Raw genomic sequence first — 16748 nt, 5'->3', positions numbered from 1 at the left:
TAGTTTCAGGCACACAGCAGAGTCTATTAGATCACTTGGTTATTTTACCAAAATATGGTTGAGGCAAGAGAAGAAGCAGTTTAGGATTTTTAAGGCTTTTAAAAAAATATATTTCCTTATTGATTTCAGAGAGGAAGGGAGAAGGAGAGAGAGAAACATCCATGATGAGAGAGAATCATTGATCGACTGCCTTCTGCATGCCCTCATGGGGATCGAGCCCACAACCCAGGCATGTGCCCTTGGGACTCAAACCCAGGACCCTGCAGTCCGCAGGCTGACGCTCTATCCCCTGAGCCAAGCCAGCTAGGGCAAGCAGTTTAGGATTTTAAGCCTATGGATATCCCACATTTTTATCTACATTCCCTTGGGACCATTGACTAAAATTAAAGCATTTAACCAAGGAAAAAACCCTAACTTTCCTCCCAAGGGAGTGCTACAGAATTTCTGATTTCCCTGGGTCATCATTTTTTATTTTCTGGGTCCTTTCAAGTCTTGTATGGACTGATAGTCAAGATGGAATTTTCCTCTTAGAGAATCAACTCTAGGAATAATTCATGTGGTCCCTTAATTATATCACTAACCAGTGACTTTCAATTTGTGGGATAATTTTCCAAAGATTTACCAAGGAAGAAAACATAACTGTATTATGCCTAGGACTTTTGAGCTTGAGTCTTCAAGAATAAATTATTTGTATATATATATTATTTATATACTTTATAGCTGCAAATTGAAATGTAAAATAATTTTAGACCTGTATAGTTATCTGCTATTTTTTATATTAAATAAATTGAATATATTCATTTCTGGATGTACAAAGCATTTGGTGCAGATTAAAATGTTAACTGAAGGACAAATATTGTATAATTACAATTATATGAGGCACGTAGAATAGAGACAAAGCAGAAGAGAGATTACAAGGGGTAAGGGATTAGGGAAAATGGGAGTTATTGTTTCATGGGTACAGTGTTTGTTGGGAGGATGAAAAAGTTTTAGATACAGATAGTGGTGATGGATACACAGCATTGTGAATGTATTTAATGCCACTGAATTGTACACTTAGAGATGGCTAAAATGTTAAATATTATATGTCTATTTTGTTTAACTTGTAAAATGATGCACACACGCACACACATACATTCTCTAATAAACAATCAGTTATTTAACATTATACAGTATTTTCCTTCTTAGAAGTTAGTGAAAAAAGTGTATTTTCAAACATGGAGCACTTGTCTAAATATATTACAAACATCTTATCCATAGGCTTCGATTAAGTTGTCTCCCTTCCCTAATTTGTTACAGGATGTCAGGTTCTGTAGGTTACCAAAGGTGGGTTAATTTTGTCTTGGGGATATTTTTGATCTTTAAGAATTTTAATCTGGCCTTTCACTCAAGGTAACTTAATTTGAGTGTATGTGCAACTCTTCTTTATTATGCTCAAAATATTTCCTATTGAGTTTATTTATTTGCTATTAAATTTAAGACTTTTTATATTGTTTCATTGTGGGAAAGGTGACATGCAGGACTAGATAGTAGTTCTCTGATGCAGAAGGTAGTCTGGAAGTGAAATTCTGAAATGAATGTGCTTTCAGATAAAATTTCCTCACCACGTTTGCAGTGTAGGCCTTGGGGAATTTGTAAATCCTCTAATTATAAAATTTCATTGAACTATAATTTAATGAGCATTTCCTTTTCCTGAAGGCAGATAGAAGTAGCTGTGTGACTGTTGTGACTGTTTCCATGCAGTTGTTTTTAAATCACGTTAGCATGTCAGAGGAGAAACTAAAAATGTTAGTCACTATCCATTTGTGACTAAATAAAAAACAAAACAAGGAAAGAAAAGAAAACTCCATAAAAAATGGCAAACACAAAATTGTTTTCTGAATGTGAAAATATAAATCTATCTCAAATTTATGGTCAGCTGCCTATTTAGGAGTGAAACATTGAAGATAGTCATTTTAAAATAACCTCAGGACAAGGAAACCTGGAGTCACCCCGTCTTTGAACATCATTCTGAAAGTGCAGACAGGTGGGAGCTAAACAAGTCTATATATTGGAAAAGAATAGGGATGATATCATTGTCTGCCCTAAAAAGCTAGGAGAGTCAATTGCACCTTGGAGAGTGAGTAGGAGTTTAGTTACAATTGGATATTGACTTAATTTATAAAATTACATGTTTTTACTTACATATGAACAATAAACTCTTATAAAACATAATGGAAATAAGATTACATTAATAATATAAATAGCAATAATGTAGTGCCTCACATATACAGTAGGCACAGAGATATTTTTGAATGAATAAAAATTAATAATATTAACAAATTAATAATAAATTAATAAAATATCAGCACCCATATTTATAAGCTTTAGAAGTCTTTATTAAATAGAAGTACATACAGTATTCTTAGGTAGACAATATTAAGATGTCATTTCTCCACTAATTATAAATACAGTCTAATCCCAATGAAAAATGTCAGGATTTTGTGTGGGGATTGGGGAGGATAAAGAAATGTATTAAATACATATCCATGACAATTTTGTTTTTTTAAAAATATAATAGGCCAGGGGGACACTGAGATTACGAAGCTAGAGAGCAGACTTGATGTAGAACAAGTGTTCAGTGCGATGGCGTGGAAGGACCAGGGACTCAGTGGTTGCTGAGTCAGTTCTCGGTACGGGGATCTGACATTGATTTGAGTGCCTTCTGTTTGCTTGGCCTGAGCATACATTCATGAGCAAGACAACCTGCTCACCCTCCTGGCTCTTACAGAAGTAAGAGGAAGCCTGGGGGTGGCAGGGTACTGGGGGCGTCCTAGGATGGGGCACTGGCTTCCTCTTTGTTCTCACCTGACCACAAGGACTAACACTTCAAGAACGATGTTCCAAAAGAAGGGTGACAACAGCCTTCTTAGATGTACTGACTGGTAAACTGAATCCCAGAGGATGAGTAAATAGAATTGGCTGACCACGTGTAAGGGGCAGTGATGGAACAATAGGAAGGATGAGCATTGTTGGAAGAACTGCAGACCCAAGTGACTGGTAGAGAGCATAGGAGGGCGAATGGCGGGAGATGGTGAGCAGGTGCCAAATCACAGGGACCTGGAGTCCACACTACGGATCTTAACCTCTGTTTAAAGAGAGCAGAAAGCCATTCCAGGGTTGTAGGCAACAGATGACTTGAATCTAACTCTGATGTGTGTCAGTGGTGTTGTAGCAGAAGGATTAACTTGCTCTTCTGTTTGTAGCCCACAGCTCATTGCATACAGGAGTTCCTCACCCTTCTGGCTGTGTGCCACACTGTTGTTCCCGAAAAGGATGGAGACAACATCATCTACCAGGCCTCCTCCCCAGGTGAGACCTCTTGGCCCATGTGCCCTGCTATCCCCTTCTCTGGAGCCTTGGGTGTTTGCATTACTTGTGGGAGATGTGATGGTATATCCCACCCCACAAAGACCTCACTATTTGCCTGTGGCCTCACACAGATTACAGGCTAAGGCTGTAAGCATTAAAACTATGGAAAACTGGTGCTGGGTTCTACTGACTACAGTAACACTTTGATGGCAGGAGGAGGCCTCAGGCCATCTTGCATTTCCTAGCACAGTGGTCGGCAAACTCATTAGTCAACAGAGCCAAATATCAACAGGACAACGATTGAAATTTCTTTTGAGAGCCAAATTTTTTACACTTAAACTATATAGGTAGGTACATTGTTATTAACTTAATTAGAGTACTCCTAAGCTGGCCTTTGCTAAAAACTCAAGGGGCCAAAGAGCCGCATGTGGCTCACGAGCCGCAGTTTGCCGACCACTGTCCTAGCAGAAGTCATTAAACTAGACCGAGCTGCACATGAGGCCAGGCTTCTTTAACTGGTGTGGGTTTTGCTAATTTGAAAAACAGTACTTGCTAAGCAGAATTCTGGCATTACCAGCGCTTAGTCAATGTTTCATCAACTCTTGATTGACAGATGAAGCTGCTTTGGTGAAAGGAGCTAAGAAACTGGGCTTCGTGTTCACAGGCAGGACACCGTACTCAGTCATCATAGAAGCCGTGAGTGACATGGGCACCTTCCACCTTGTAGATCACCTACTCTTTTGAAGACTGTATATTTGAAATAGCATGTCTATTGTAAATATGGTAGCTAAATGTCTATTTTATTTTTCTGTGAGAAAGTAGGCCTGTAGAAAAACCGAAAATGATATGTAATTTTATTAGCTCATTAATATTGTTTTTGCATTTGCAATAATTTTTCTCTCTTAATGATGCTTCTTGACAAGTCAATACACAGATGAGGAATTATTTGCAGTAAAGCATTTAGGAGGCCTCCTCTCTGTTGAGTAATAGTTGGGAAACTGCTGCAGGGCCCACTTGCTTTGAGAGCAGCTTCTGCAGGCTGTCCCTGTGGCCTCGTGCCCAGCTGTTCTTGCACAATGAGGCTTTTGCTCTATTGCTTCAGTCTCCTTGGCTGGGAGAGAAAGGAACTGGCACTGAGGATCCTTTTTATATTCAGGAGTTTTTATTTTCCCTTCAGCCCAGGGGTTGATTAATTTTATTTATCTTTTCTTACTTTCCCTCTCAAGAAGCCTGAGGGGAAGATTTGGTAGTAGGAACAAATTTAAGTCAAGAATAAGGTCACATAGGGATTCTTGAGAATGGCCAACAGGGGAAGTTGAAGGTTAGGGCTGGCGAGGCACTGGTGTTTGCCAGGTGGCCAGCTGGTGGGGCTGCCTTTTACTCCAGTCTGGGTTGATGGGGGCCTGGAGAGAGCCACTGCTTCCTCTCTCCTCTCTTTCTCTGCCCCTCAATTTGGGGGTCACTCATTGATTGTTACGGTTTTTGGGTTTATTCATCCTTAAACCCCTAGACCTCTTTAATGCATTTGAAATTCACTTCTAACTTACATAATAACTTGATATTGTTCCTGACTTAGCAATAGTCCATTTTTTCTTTACTTATATTCAAAACCTATACAATATTATAACTTATACAAGTGCCCATTTCTTGACATTTTCAGTTTATTTTCTTATGGAGTACAGAGATCAGCTTATATTTATTTTTACTTTATTTCATACAACAAAGGGAATTTTGCTTAGGGAAGTGTACAATTAAAAGTGAAATATTTTTCATAGAAGTTTTTTATAAATGTAGTCTTCCCCTTCATTTTGAGGACACTTTTATTTAGACCTTCATATGGGACGTTCAGTTGTATGGGTGTTTGTCTGCATAACAGTGGGATTGGGAGGCCATGTGGACGAGCGGGCACAGTGGGAGAGACAAGGAGAGAGTGGATGCTTCTGCCCTGTCAAAATGCCGGACAGATATGGGGGCACTAGAGAGCCAATTGATGTCATCACTGTGTCAGCTGATGATGAAAAGTGGAGTGACACTCCTTGGTCATTTTATTAAACTACTAAGGCCATATTTCTGCAAGTAAAAAAGACTGTCTTATAGTGGGTTCCCTCAGCATGGCCTGCAGGGATTAGGCCCAAACTGGCAGTCCAACGCCACCTTCCACGCCTGCTTATCCCAGCCCCACTGTGCCTGCTGCCGCCACCACTTGGTAGGCTTGCTGCCACTCCGCTGCGGTCTCTGGGCTGTGGTGGCCAGCCGTGAGCCCTGTGTCTGGTGTCCGTCAGTCAGCTGAGCTTGGCTCCCACTGTGGGAGTGCACTGGCCACCAGGGGGCAGCTCCTGCGTTGAGCGTCTGCCCCCTAGTGGTCAGTGTGCATCATGGCAACCAGTCGACCGATAGTTGTTTGGTCACTTAGGCTTTTATATATATACCAGTGGCCCAGTGCATGAATTCGTGCACATTGAAAGGAAATTAATTAGAAGAAATATTTTAATATCGCTATTCACTCTTTCTCTATAATAGAAGTGTCAACCAAATTCACGATTGACAATGACAGATGGAAACATACGTGTGTGATTGGTACCAGCGAGAGCTTTATATATATTGTGCATGTGTGAGTCAACTTAGCCTTTTATAGATATAGAACAAACTTGCTTAAATAGACCTGCTTTCTGATTTAGCTAAACTTTTCCCAGCCCAGTGAAGCATCCCAACTTCTCTTTCAGGTAATTGTCAGCAACACAGCAGTAAATATCAACACAAATCAGATTATTATTGTAGACCACACGGGGAACAAAGGGTAAAATATTTAACTGCAGCAGTATATATATATATAATATATATATTTATTGATTTCAGAGAGTAAGGGAGAGGGAGAGAGAGAAACATCAATGATGAGAGGGAATCATTGATCGGCTGCCTCCTGCATGGCCCACACTGGGGATCAAGCCTGCAATCCAGGCATGTGCCCTTGGCAGGAATGGAACCTGGGACCCTTCAGTCCTCAGGCCAATGCTCTATCCACTGAGCCAAACCGGCTAGGGCTGCAGTAGTGTTTGACTTTATTCTGTGCAGTGAGAAAACCTGAAGCCATTTTCAAGGTCCACCATTTCTTACTTCTTTTCAGTCGGGTCAAGTCTCTAAGCTTTCTAAATCTCTGTTTTCTGGCTAATGAAAAGAAAATAGGGTCCCACTGAGTCTCCTATCTACCTACTCCAGGACTTCCGTGAGGATCAAATGAGATGAGGCACGGGAAAACTCTTCACAGACATTTGGTTACAGTATAAAGTGTTTCCACCTGGCTATAAAGCAAGTTATGTTCCTGGGCTAAAGAAACTACAAGGAGGCTTGTCATCGCTAGGGAGAGGAAGCCAGGTGTTGCTACTTGACATCATTACCCGGAAGGAGGGAAGGACACTTAACATATTAGCATTTTAGATAGATAGATAGATAGATAGATAGATAGATAGATAGATAGATAGATAGAAACTTTTAAAATGCTATTCAACCATTAATACTGGGGTATTATCAAACCACAAATTCTCAAGTTGGTTAGCAGCTATTTATGACCTTACTGATCTTAATATCCAAGTCCTTGGGCTGCATACAGGAATGGTTGCTATAGCAGCAGTTCAAAGAGGGCTCCTGGCCATCATGGTCCTAGTGCCCAGGAGGCTAACAGTGGGCACAGGAATTTAACAAAGTTGGGACAGGCTGAGGAGAAAGGGAACTGGTGGTTGCAGAAAGAGGGGAGTGAAGGCTGAAGAAGGCTGGTTTAAGCAGATGGTTAGTTATATTTTAGGATACAAAAAGAAGGGGTGGGGAGTTGTGGATGGGACAATAATGATTATTCAATGCTACCGTGTGTCAATCATGCACTTGGTAATTTGCATGTTACTTCATTTTTTTCTCTCTAATCTAGGGGACAGGTACTATCACCATTTATAAGAAAGTCACACACTTAGTGGAGAAACAACTCAAACTCATATCTGTTGAACTCCAAAGCCCACATTCTTTTCACTGTGATGTATTGAAATAGAGACAAAATTTGATCAAATAGCTTGAAAATGGCACATACATAATCTGGAATATTCTGAGGAAAAATTGAGAGCATTGAGGTTCCAACTTTGAAGAACCTGAAGAAAAGGATATTTGATTAATTGTCCTAAAATCTGATGATTTATATTTCCTTATTTTTAAATCTAAATTCTAAGAAAATTTTAATTATAAAAATTTTTCCTAAATTTAGGACATAGGCATTTGGCAGATAAACCTAACCAGAGCTGACATGAGGCTATTTATAGTCTTTATGAATCTCAGTGTGAATAGTCATATATTTTGCTGAACAAAATTGATGTGTGGTGTTATAGAGGGTTGCCCTGGGGATGTTATAGTGTATGCACATAGTTCTATAAAATGTCTTAAATTCAGAATTCAGAAGTGTAACTGGCCGGAAAGTTGTCTTTTTATTTTCATGTCTTGAAAGTAGCTATGCAGCCAAACTAACTAGAGAAAAATTAGAAGCTTTTACCAGAAGGGGGAGCTATGACACCACCAGACTGACTTGTAGGAAACCAGTATTATTGAAAAAGCTTTTGCAGGGGCATAGAGGAATGAAAGGGAGAGGGAGAAAGAGAGAGATGAAGGAGAGAGGTATATGTGGAGAGGTTTATGGGGAAACAGTTGTTTTGAGATTTGAATACTCTGCATCTCAGTTAAGAGCCCGTTTTTCTTTCTTTAGATGGGACAGGAACAGACATTTGGAATCCTTAATGTCCTGGAATTTTCTAGGTATGTTTCTCTTTCATGCATTTGAAATAAAATACATATACATGTACATATAATTATACATATACATGTGAGTGTGTGTGTGTGTGTGTGTAATAACTTCATCATTGTGTTTGTATGATGGTATGATTAATATAGCACTTAAGTATTAAATATAGTAAATATATCTCCATAAACCCTCTTCTTTCTGGAATTTGTGATTCATTAGAGAAAGCAAAGTAGGTAAATTTTCTTTTTTTCAAATGAAATGTTGTGCTTCCATATCCTTCTTTTTCTTTAGCTTTTGAGAACCTGGTGTTCTCGCATCAGGATCCACAGACATGCCTGCATAGTTTGGAGTATGTGATGAGGGCATTATTTCCATTGGTTTTCCCAGGTCCATCTGAGTACTCCCATACAGGATCTAGGAAACTGACAAAGAAGAATAGATAAGATGAATTCATCCCACTACAGACTTGGTCTGAGTAGGGCAACTCTCCGTATTCGGACTTAGTCTTCCCAGTGTAGTTTATTTAATTTCGATCTGGGAATACTTGTTGGATTGCTTGTTTCCCTAGATCATTCACAGTTTGTTATAAAAGTATCTTAATGTTTTGTTTTCCCCTTCTCAACATTGAACTGTCCATACTAGAGCAAGTTCCTGTTGTTACCGCCAAAGCATCTTTTCTTATTATTGAAATTAGGTGGAGTTTTCAACAACCTTTGTTAAATGATTCACAAGTTGTTTGCTCTGTCCGCTTTATAAGCTATTTGAAAAAGATCAATTTTTACCCTCTTTTAGGAAATGCTTCCCAGGCCTAGTCTTTAGTTTTAGGACTGCAAACTTGAATCCTTAGGATTGAGTATTCAGTGGGAGAGAAAGTGGTTGATAATAGTAGTAGTTCACATAGGGGGTTGGGGACAGGTCCATGTGTGGAGGTGAGGGGCATACTAAACATCTCTCCAGATGTAAACATCTCTCCAGATGTTTTGTGCCCCATCTCTTGTTGATGGCCTGGAAACTGTGCTGTTATGTGGCTGCATTAACTTGGGGCAGCAGTTATTGGAGGGATGAGGAGGAGGAAAGGGAGTTAGATAAAAATAGGTGAATATAGATGGAGATATGAGAATCTATTAAAAAATATCGGAGAATAAGAGGGAACAAAAATCATTTCTGGTTATAGTTGTGGTTCTGTTTCATTTTAGTTGACTCATCTTTTTCTAGATGCCACTTAATCACTTCTTTGAAGTAATTGGTGGCAACCTTGCTTTATACAGAAACTGAAATTTGGGGTGAATAATCTTGCTTAGAGCACCTGGCTACCAGGTAGCTCAGAGAGAATTCAAATCCAGGTCAGAGAGTGTGCTGTGGGTTAGGATGCAGGGATTTACACAGAGCTGGAGAGATAATGTCCCCTAGTCTTAGGAGCTTACAGTCCATTGGAAATCACCTATTCAAAGGCCAAAGAGGTGGGGGACCAAGGGCCCACTGTAGTTGGGACATGTTTCAGGAGGATAAAATGTTGTCTCAAAGGCATGGAACTGAGGGGCTAAAGAAGGAGAACGGTGAGGCTTCTGGTGGGCTGGGAGCCTGGTGTGTGAGAGGGTTAGTGGGAGATCAGGGGAGGCTGCAGAGTTGGCTGGAGATCAGCAGGAAGAGGAATCCATAGGCAATGGGGAGCCATTGAGGCTTCCTGAGTGAGGATGGGTTACGATGAAAGATGAATAAGGAAGTGTCCATGTTGGAGTGGGGAAAGGAGTGCTAGATCGTACCTTAGTGCTCAGTTAGGGGTGTTCTATGAATTAGTGATTTCTTTCTCCTCCAGTTAAAAGATACAATGAGGAACTTCTGAGTTAGGTGGATTTACAGTGAAGGTTCTCCATTTTGCTCTTACTGGGCAGGTTACTTAATATTTTTGAACTGCAAAATAAAGAGAAATATTGTTACAGAGTATTGTCAGAAGTGAATTAGATGTCCATAGTAGATGCTCAAATTCTCTGTTTCTGTGTCTTTGACTATAAATAGCTACACTAGTGAGTTTTTTATGGCAGGGAAAGGAATAGGTTTAGTTCATTATACGTAAATAAAAAGAATAGGAGATATACAATTAAAATCTGACTTGGAGGAAAAAGGTAAGGAAAAATGGAGCTTGGTCATTTTGGGGCTTGCCAGACCACCTTTTGACTTGTTTGGTGTTTAATCATAGGACAGAGGTCCTATAAAACAGACCAATGAGAACTTTCTTTTCCTTTTTTATATCTACAGTGACAGAAAGAGAATGTCTGTAATTGTTCGAACTCCTTCAGGACAACTCCGGCTCTATTGTAAAGGGGCTGTAAGTACTGACTAGTCCTGCACAGCAGGGCGTTCTTGGCAGCCCTGCTGTTAATCTGTGGCTTTTCCCAAAGGCTGTCCTCGTCATTCTGGGTCATTTGCCCAAGGGTGAAAGGTTCTTTCAGGTGAGCCATCAGGTTGACTTCGTAGTAGAAGCCCACTGACGATAATGGTGGTTCAAGCCAAGGTGGCAAAGATGGCCAGTGAAAAGCTAGCTTATAGTCAACAGCTGGCTTCAGAAACAGTAACTTGCTGTGTCATGGAAAATCCCAGGAGTATGAATTCTGATTCTAGTTTACCACTCTTGTGTGGTAACTTTGGGAAGATAAAGTAATTTGTGATAATCCCTATATATACAGGGTGGGGCAAAAGTAGGCTTATAGTTGTGAGTGTGGGAAACCCAGTTAATAAAGCTGTTGTAATCATGACCTACTTGTCTTTTTCCATACAAACAACTGTAAACCTACCTTTGCCCCACCCTGTATGATTAGATATATGAAGATTGTATATATATGTGTACTTAAAACAGCAATTCTCAATTTTTGTGATTTATTTTTTTATTCATCACAGAGGGTTATGTGGCCATATTTTTACTGACCCCTGTGGTCAGTTTCCTAGTTCAGGCTTTTTGTTCTGATTGCCTCCCAGTAATCAAATCTAAATGTATTATCTTTAAGGAAAGATGTTACTGTATATGAGCCTGACTTGCAAAACTATATCTTATTAAATTATGGTCCTATGTGTCGAAGGAAAGAATTATTAAGCTCATTTTATGAGTCTGTGTCAAGAATATGAAGTTGAAAATCTTACTAACCTTTATCAATTGTGGGAAGAAGCATTTTCTTATTTCAGGACACTTAGCTAGAGCTTTTAAAAAATGAGTCATGCATGGGAATTCTAAAGGCATTTTATCTGGACTCATTAAAGAATTCTGTTTATAGTAACAACTGAAATCAAGATTATGTTTGCACATGATAGGCTTTTTAAGTGTTTTATTTGTTTGTTTGTTTATTTGCCATTGTGTTCTAAGTACCACAGCAAGTACAGATGGGGCAATGGGAGTGGCACAGAGGAAGGTTGTAATAAACAGTGTAAATATGGAAATGCTACAGTGCAGTTTTTATTTTTATAGTATTTAATTTTCTTCAACCTGTCTCCCCAAACCAAACTAGATTTCTTTAAAATAGAATTGTGTCCTAAAACTGTACAGTTTATAGCATATTAGATGAATCATCTGTGTTGTCCAGTCCTTCAGCCCTGCTTGTCAGTCATGGAAATTGTCAGAGGGTGATGTGTTTCTCTGCTGAAAGGGGTTCCATGCTCCATGGGCGGTGCCCTCCCTCGTTAGGAGCTTCTGCAGTGTCAGGAAGCAAGAGTACTTGAACAATTTAGGACTTTCCCCTCTCACTTCTGTACAAAGGTATTATAAACTTCGGTGTGAGTTGTGCAAATTTGGGAGAATGTGGCACCATTGTGTCTTGGATGGTTCTGCTGACATCGATGGTCTTCCCAACATGTTTTTGTTTAAAACTTTTGTTATTATACTAGAGGCCTGTTGCACGAAGATTTGTGCAAGAATAGGCCTTCCTTTCCCTGGCTTCGCTCCCAGCCGCCCGGAAGCCTACAGTCTTCACTCCCAGCTGAAGCGCCGGTCCTGTAGCTCCCTCCACTCCCCGCCCGCCCCCTCATAGCAGGCGTCCTGCCCTGCCCAGCCGCCTTGCGCCTGTGTATGCAAATTAACCCGACATCTTTGTTGGGTTAATTTGCATACTCACGCCTGATTGGCTGATGGGTGTTGTGGAGGCACAGTCTATTTGCATATTTCTCTTTTATTAGTGTAGATTTTTAATTTTAGTTTTCAATTACAGCTGACACTCAGTCTTATTTATATTAGTTTCTGGTGTACCACATAGTGGTTAGAGAGTTCTATAATTTACAAAGTGATCCCCAGATCACTCAAGTACCCACCTGGTGCCATGCATAGTCATTCAGTATTATTGACTATATTCCCTGTGCAGTACTTTACATCCCCATGACTGTTTTTATTTGGACACATCCATCTCAATTTGTTTTCCAAAGCTCATGGCTGAATCCAGCTAAAAACAATATTCCTACTTGCCCACTCAATATTCTCATGAGAATAAAATAAACACCATTGAAACAAAGCTGTGTTCAGAATGCTAACCAAAGGTTTACTTATGGTTTGTCAGTCACACTGTTTCCTTATTTTATAGGACAATGTAATTTTTAGTAGACTTTCGAAAGATTCAAAATACATGGAGGAAACATTATGCCATCTGGAATATTTTGCCACAGAAGGTAAGTAAAATTTGGAAATGCTATTTTTAACCATTGAAGTCATACTTTCAAGGGTCTATGACTGGTGCCTGGGTAAGCAGTCATGTTCCGAATAGACATGTTATGGTTGGACATGGCTGGCTTTAGAGGAGTATACGTTTCTAACGCTAACCCCTGTGCCCATCCTCCACATTCTGTGCCCTTGGCAGTGACAAGATGTGTGGCAAGTTCCATATTCAGTTACCTACATCTGTCTCTGCTGACTCCCACCAGCAGTGCAGAGGGAAAAGGCAGGCCAAAGCTGTCTGTACAATCAGCTTGTAGTTATGGGTCCCTTTCTTGGAAAACTCATGTTATTTTCCTGTCCCTCTCTTGTGGTCCTTATGACACTGGCTTACCCAGCGTGAGGGGTACAGAGGAAGCTAATGACTTCAGGAAATAATTCATTGGACGCACAGAGGAACAGGAAAGAGTTCTCTGAAAGGCTTTAAACAGCATTGATGTCAGGGTTTCCTGCAAGGGAATGTGATGAAAGCTGGAGCCTTGCTGAAGTGCTGACTGCTGCTTTTTCTTCATGTGTTCCTATGGCTGCATGCACAGGCGCGCGCGCATACACACACACACACACACACACACACACACACACACACACACACACACGGCTGCTTGAAAGTCTGGATCTTTCACAGGGTAGCACATTGGGTTTTTATTGCTGTCTTGAAATGTACCTCCTGCCTCCTCTAATTGCTGATACCTGCTACTGCACATATAAAGATGGAGCCTGCATAACTCCCGTACTTCTCTACTGTGGGAATTCACTCTCACGGCTTCTCACGTACTCTCAAATCTATAGAAAAGGTGGTTTATGTTAAAATACAGTAGAGTTGTTTTTAAATTCTCTTTTTAGATGTGTGCAAGTTGAATTAGTGACCTAAAAAGCAGCAGGTTTTTTTTTTAAGTTTTTGAGCATGCTGGTATGAAATGGAGCCACATGAGATTAGCAAGGAGGGAAGGTACCTGCTTGCCCCCACCACTAGTGGCATCATCAGGATATACTGTGGCTGTTTTGCAGGCTTGCGGACTCTCTGTTTGGCGTATGCTGACCTCTCTGAGAGTGATTATGAGGAGTGGCTGAAAGTCTATCAGGAAGCCAGCACTATATTGAAAGACAGAGCTCAGCGGCTGGAGGAGTGTTATGAGATCATCGAGAAGGTAATTGCACATGATAAAGTCCTTACTGCCCAATAAGGGGCTTACCCACCTGTTGAACAAAGTCTTGGAGCAGGAATATTTTTGCTATAGAGTGATGTTCTAATTTCTGGTATCTCAACCACTAGCTTTTAACCATTTCTTACCTTGTTTTAAGAAACTCTTAGTTTTTATGGATCGTCTGAGGTGTAGCTGCCCTCAGTTAAGCATTAGTGATTTCTTAAGAAGTTTCAGGTCAATGATTTTCTGGGTCTGCCTAAGATTAGGCTTAGCAAGATGATCTCATCCTATTGAGTTAAGCAATGAGAATTCATAGGCTGGTAGGACACTGTACATACTAAGAATTCTCGCACCTATGTATTCTAATAATGTAAAGTTTTGCCATTGCTACTCCATGTTGCCTACTTTGATTTTTGTTGTTGTCTTCTTCATTTTATCCCAAGACCTTAGGTACCTTTCTATACATTTGATTCCCTCTGTTAAAGGGAAAAATTCAACTGAGTAAATTTGAAGATCTTATTGGCTTTACTAAACAATTGGTAGCGTCCCATCTAGCAATTAGAAGGGTGCTCTGAAGGTTTGTATAGGCTCTGACAGTGTGTCAGGGGAGTTATTAGTAAAAGAAAAGAAAGGATTATTTTTAGGCTGGGTTATCTTTTGTTGGGAAGGGAGTGGTAGGGGGTTTATTATGCAGATTACCTCACTAGTATTTCTCAGGAAATTCCAGCCTGATTGGTTTAAAATTTCATTGCAGGGAGAGGCTGAAAATGCAATTAGATTAGTTATTAACCCTTTGCACTTGCTTTTTTCTCGATTCCTTTATTCTACTCGGGATTTAATTTTTTAAATACCCCAGATTTTACAAAGCGCGGCAGTAGAATAAAAAACTGGAGTTTCTTTTCATACAAACTTATTTATTTGGATATTTTTATATTTCAAATTATTGATACATTCAAAGAGTAATTTTAATCTTGACATCCGAGTGCAAAAGGTTAAGTGTTGGTTTAGTGGCATGGCTTAGTGATAGTGACTCCATTTTGGCCTGTAGTTTTTTTCATTTGTTTGATTGTGTTTTTTTTTCTCTCACCTCAAATCTGGGAGCTTGATTTCAACTTCTTCTGTTTCATATCAGCAACCATTGGTCCATCCATTTTTCAGTTTCTTATAACTCTGAAGTCATCACTTGATTGCCTTTTTCATCTCTTTGTGTGTGTGTGTGTGTGTGTGTGTGTGTGTGTGTGTGTGTTGTTTATTTCCACTTTGCTTTTTTATACTCAGTTTTTGAGTTTTACATTCACTTGTTTGTCATTTTATTGGATTTTGGGTGGGAGTAAAACTGAATTCAACCTGCCCTGCTTTACTTTTGGAGTCAGAAAAAAGTGATTAAGTAGGTGACCTGCACCTGCAATGCCAGGCATATATGGTGGATGCTCGAGAAATAGTTGGCTTTTCTCATCAGTTGAATTAGTTTCTTTTCAATGAATTCATTTTTCTCATGTTTTAACTCTAACACTAGAGGCCTGGTGCATGAATTCATGCATGGGTGGGGTCCCTAGACCTGGCTAACGGTTGCGGGGCGGGGCGCTGAAGGAACGGACGCTGGATGTCAACACGGTTCCCCGCCTCGCCCCAACTCCTTCCCTCACCACCATGCCACTACTGCGGTGGGCCAATTGGGGCCTGCCGGCCTGGGGGGAGGGACAGGGCACGGGAGGTTGGCTGCAGGTCCTGAGGAGGGAGCTGGCCCTTGGCCCCCCAGGAAAGGGGCTTTGTCTGCCACCATCCACCCCCGGTTCCCCGTCTCAGCAGGGGGCCCAAAGGCCCCAGCAGGGTTGGGAGAGGAGGCTATGGTCGTTGGGCTGGGCACGGAAGGAACAGACGCTGGACACCACTGCTACCGTTGGCACCCTGCCACTGTGTGGTTCCCTGCCTCTCCCCCTCTTCCTTCCCTCACTGCTGCACTGCCAATGATTGGGGCCTACTGGCTGGGGGAAAGGACGGGGAGAGGGACCGTGGGAGGTTGGCCAGCTGGGGGAGGGACCGCGGGCGGTTGGCCGGCTGCAGGAGGTTGGCTGTGGGAGTGCACTGACCACCAGGGGGCAGCTCCTGCATTGAGCATCTGCCCCCTGGTGGTCAGTGTGCGTCATAGGGATTGGTCAACTGATCATTCCAGTTATTCTAGTTCAGTGATGGGCAACCTTTTGAGCTTGGTGTGTCAAACTTGGCCAAAAAACTGAGCATAACTCGGGTAGTGTGTCACTTTGAGGAAAAAACTAACTCCAAGACTCTAGTCGCAAATGTTTCATCCTCAGGAGCAGCAAATGTTTCATCCTCGGCATGCGGCCGCGTGTCATCAGAAATGGCTACGTGTGTCAGTGCTGACACGCGTGTCATAGGTTTGCCATCACTGTTCTAGTTGTTTGGTTGTGATGGTTGCTTAGGCTTTTATATATATAGATAATACTTGAGTCATTTTCAGAGTTACAAGGGAGGGCTCATATACTATTAATATCATCAGGATAACTTACCCACCTGTTCTGCTAGGTGACTTTTGTTCTAAAATGCCGATGTACCAAGAAATGAATGAGTACTGGATGCCTATGTGTATGGAGAGGTCCGGACATTGGCAATAGCTTGGAAATACCACACATCTAGATATCATTAACTATCTGAAAACAAAGGTTTAATGTAGAGGAAACATGATCATTGTCTCACAACATTTTGACTGCCTTTCTTTTGTCAGAGTTTTGCCATAAATGCTGCTCTTATGTACCAATCTTTAATTGAAGAT

At 40.8% G+C, this 16748-nt stretch overlaps 1 protein-coding gene across 1 annotated transcript in view; it reads left to right on the top strand.

Annotated features, from left to right (window-relative positions):
- ATP8A2 (ATPase phospholipid transporting 8A2) overlaps window positions 1-16748 on the top strand; it is a 528491-nt gene that overhangs the window by 69756 nt on the left and 441987 nt on the right. The window contains exons 15-20 of the mRNA XM_054719729.1: window positions 3246-3351; window positions 3965-4047; window positions 8090-8139; window positions 10382-10451; window positions 12685-12769; window positions 13821-13960. Of these exons, the coding sequence (XP_054575704.1) occupies window positions 3246-3351; window positions 3965-4047; window positions 8090-8139; window positions 10382-10451; window positions 12685-12769; window positions 13821-13960 (534 nt within the window). The remainder of the gene's footprint in view (window positions 1-3245; window positions 3352-3964; window positions 4048-8089; window positions 8140-10381; window positions 10452-12684; window positions 12770-13820; window positions 13961-16748) is intronic.

The sequence above is a fragment of the Eptesicus fuscus genome, chromosome 7 (genome assembly GCF_027574615.1).
Source record: "Eptesicus fuscus isolate TK198812 chromosome 7, DD_ASM_mEF_20220401, whole genome shotgun sequence".
Classification (NCBI taxonomy): Eukaryota; Metazoa; Chordata; class Mammalia; order Chiroptera; family Vespertilionidae; genus Eptesicus; species Eptesicus fuscus.
Note: the sequence above shows the minus strand (reverse complement) of the source record. Positions and strands in the feature narration are given on the sequence as shown.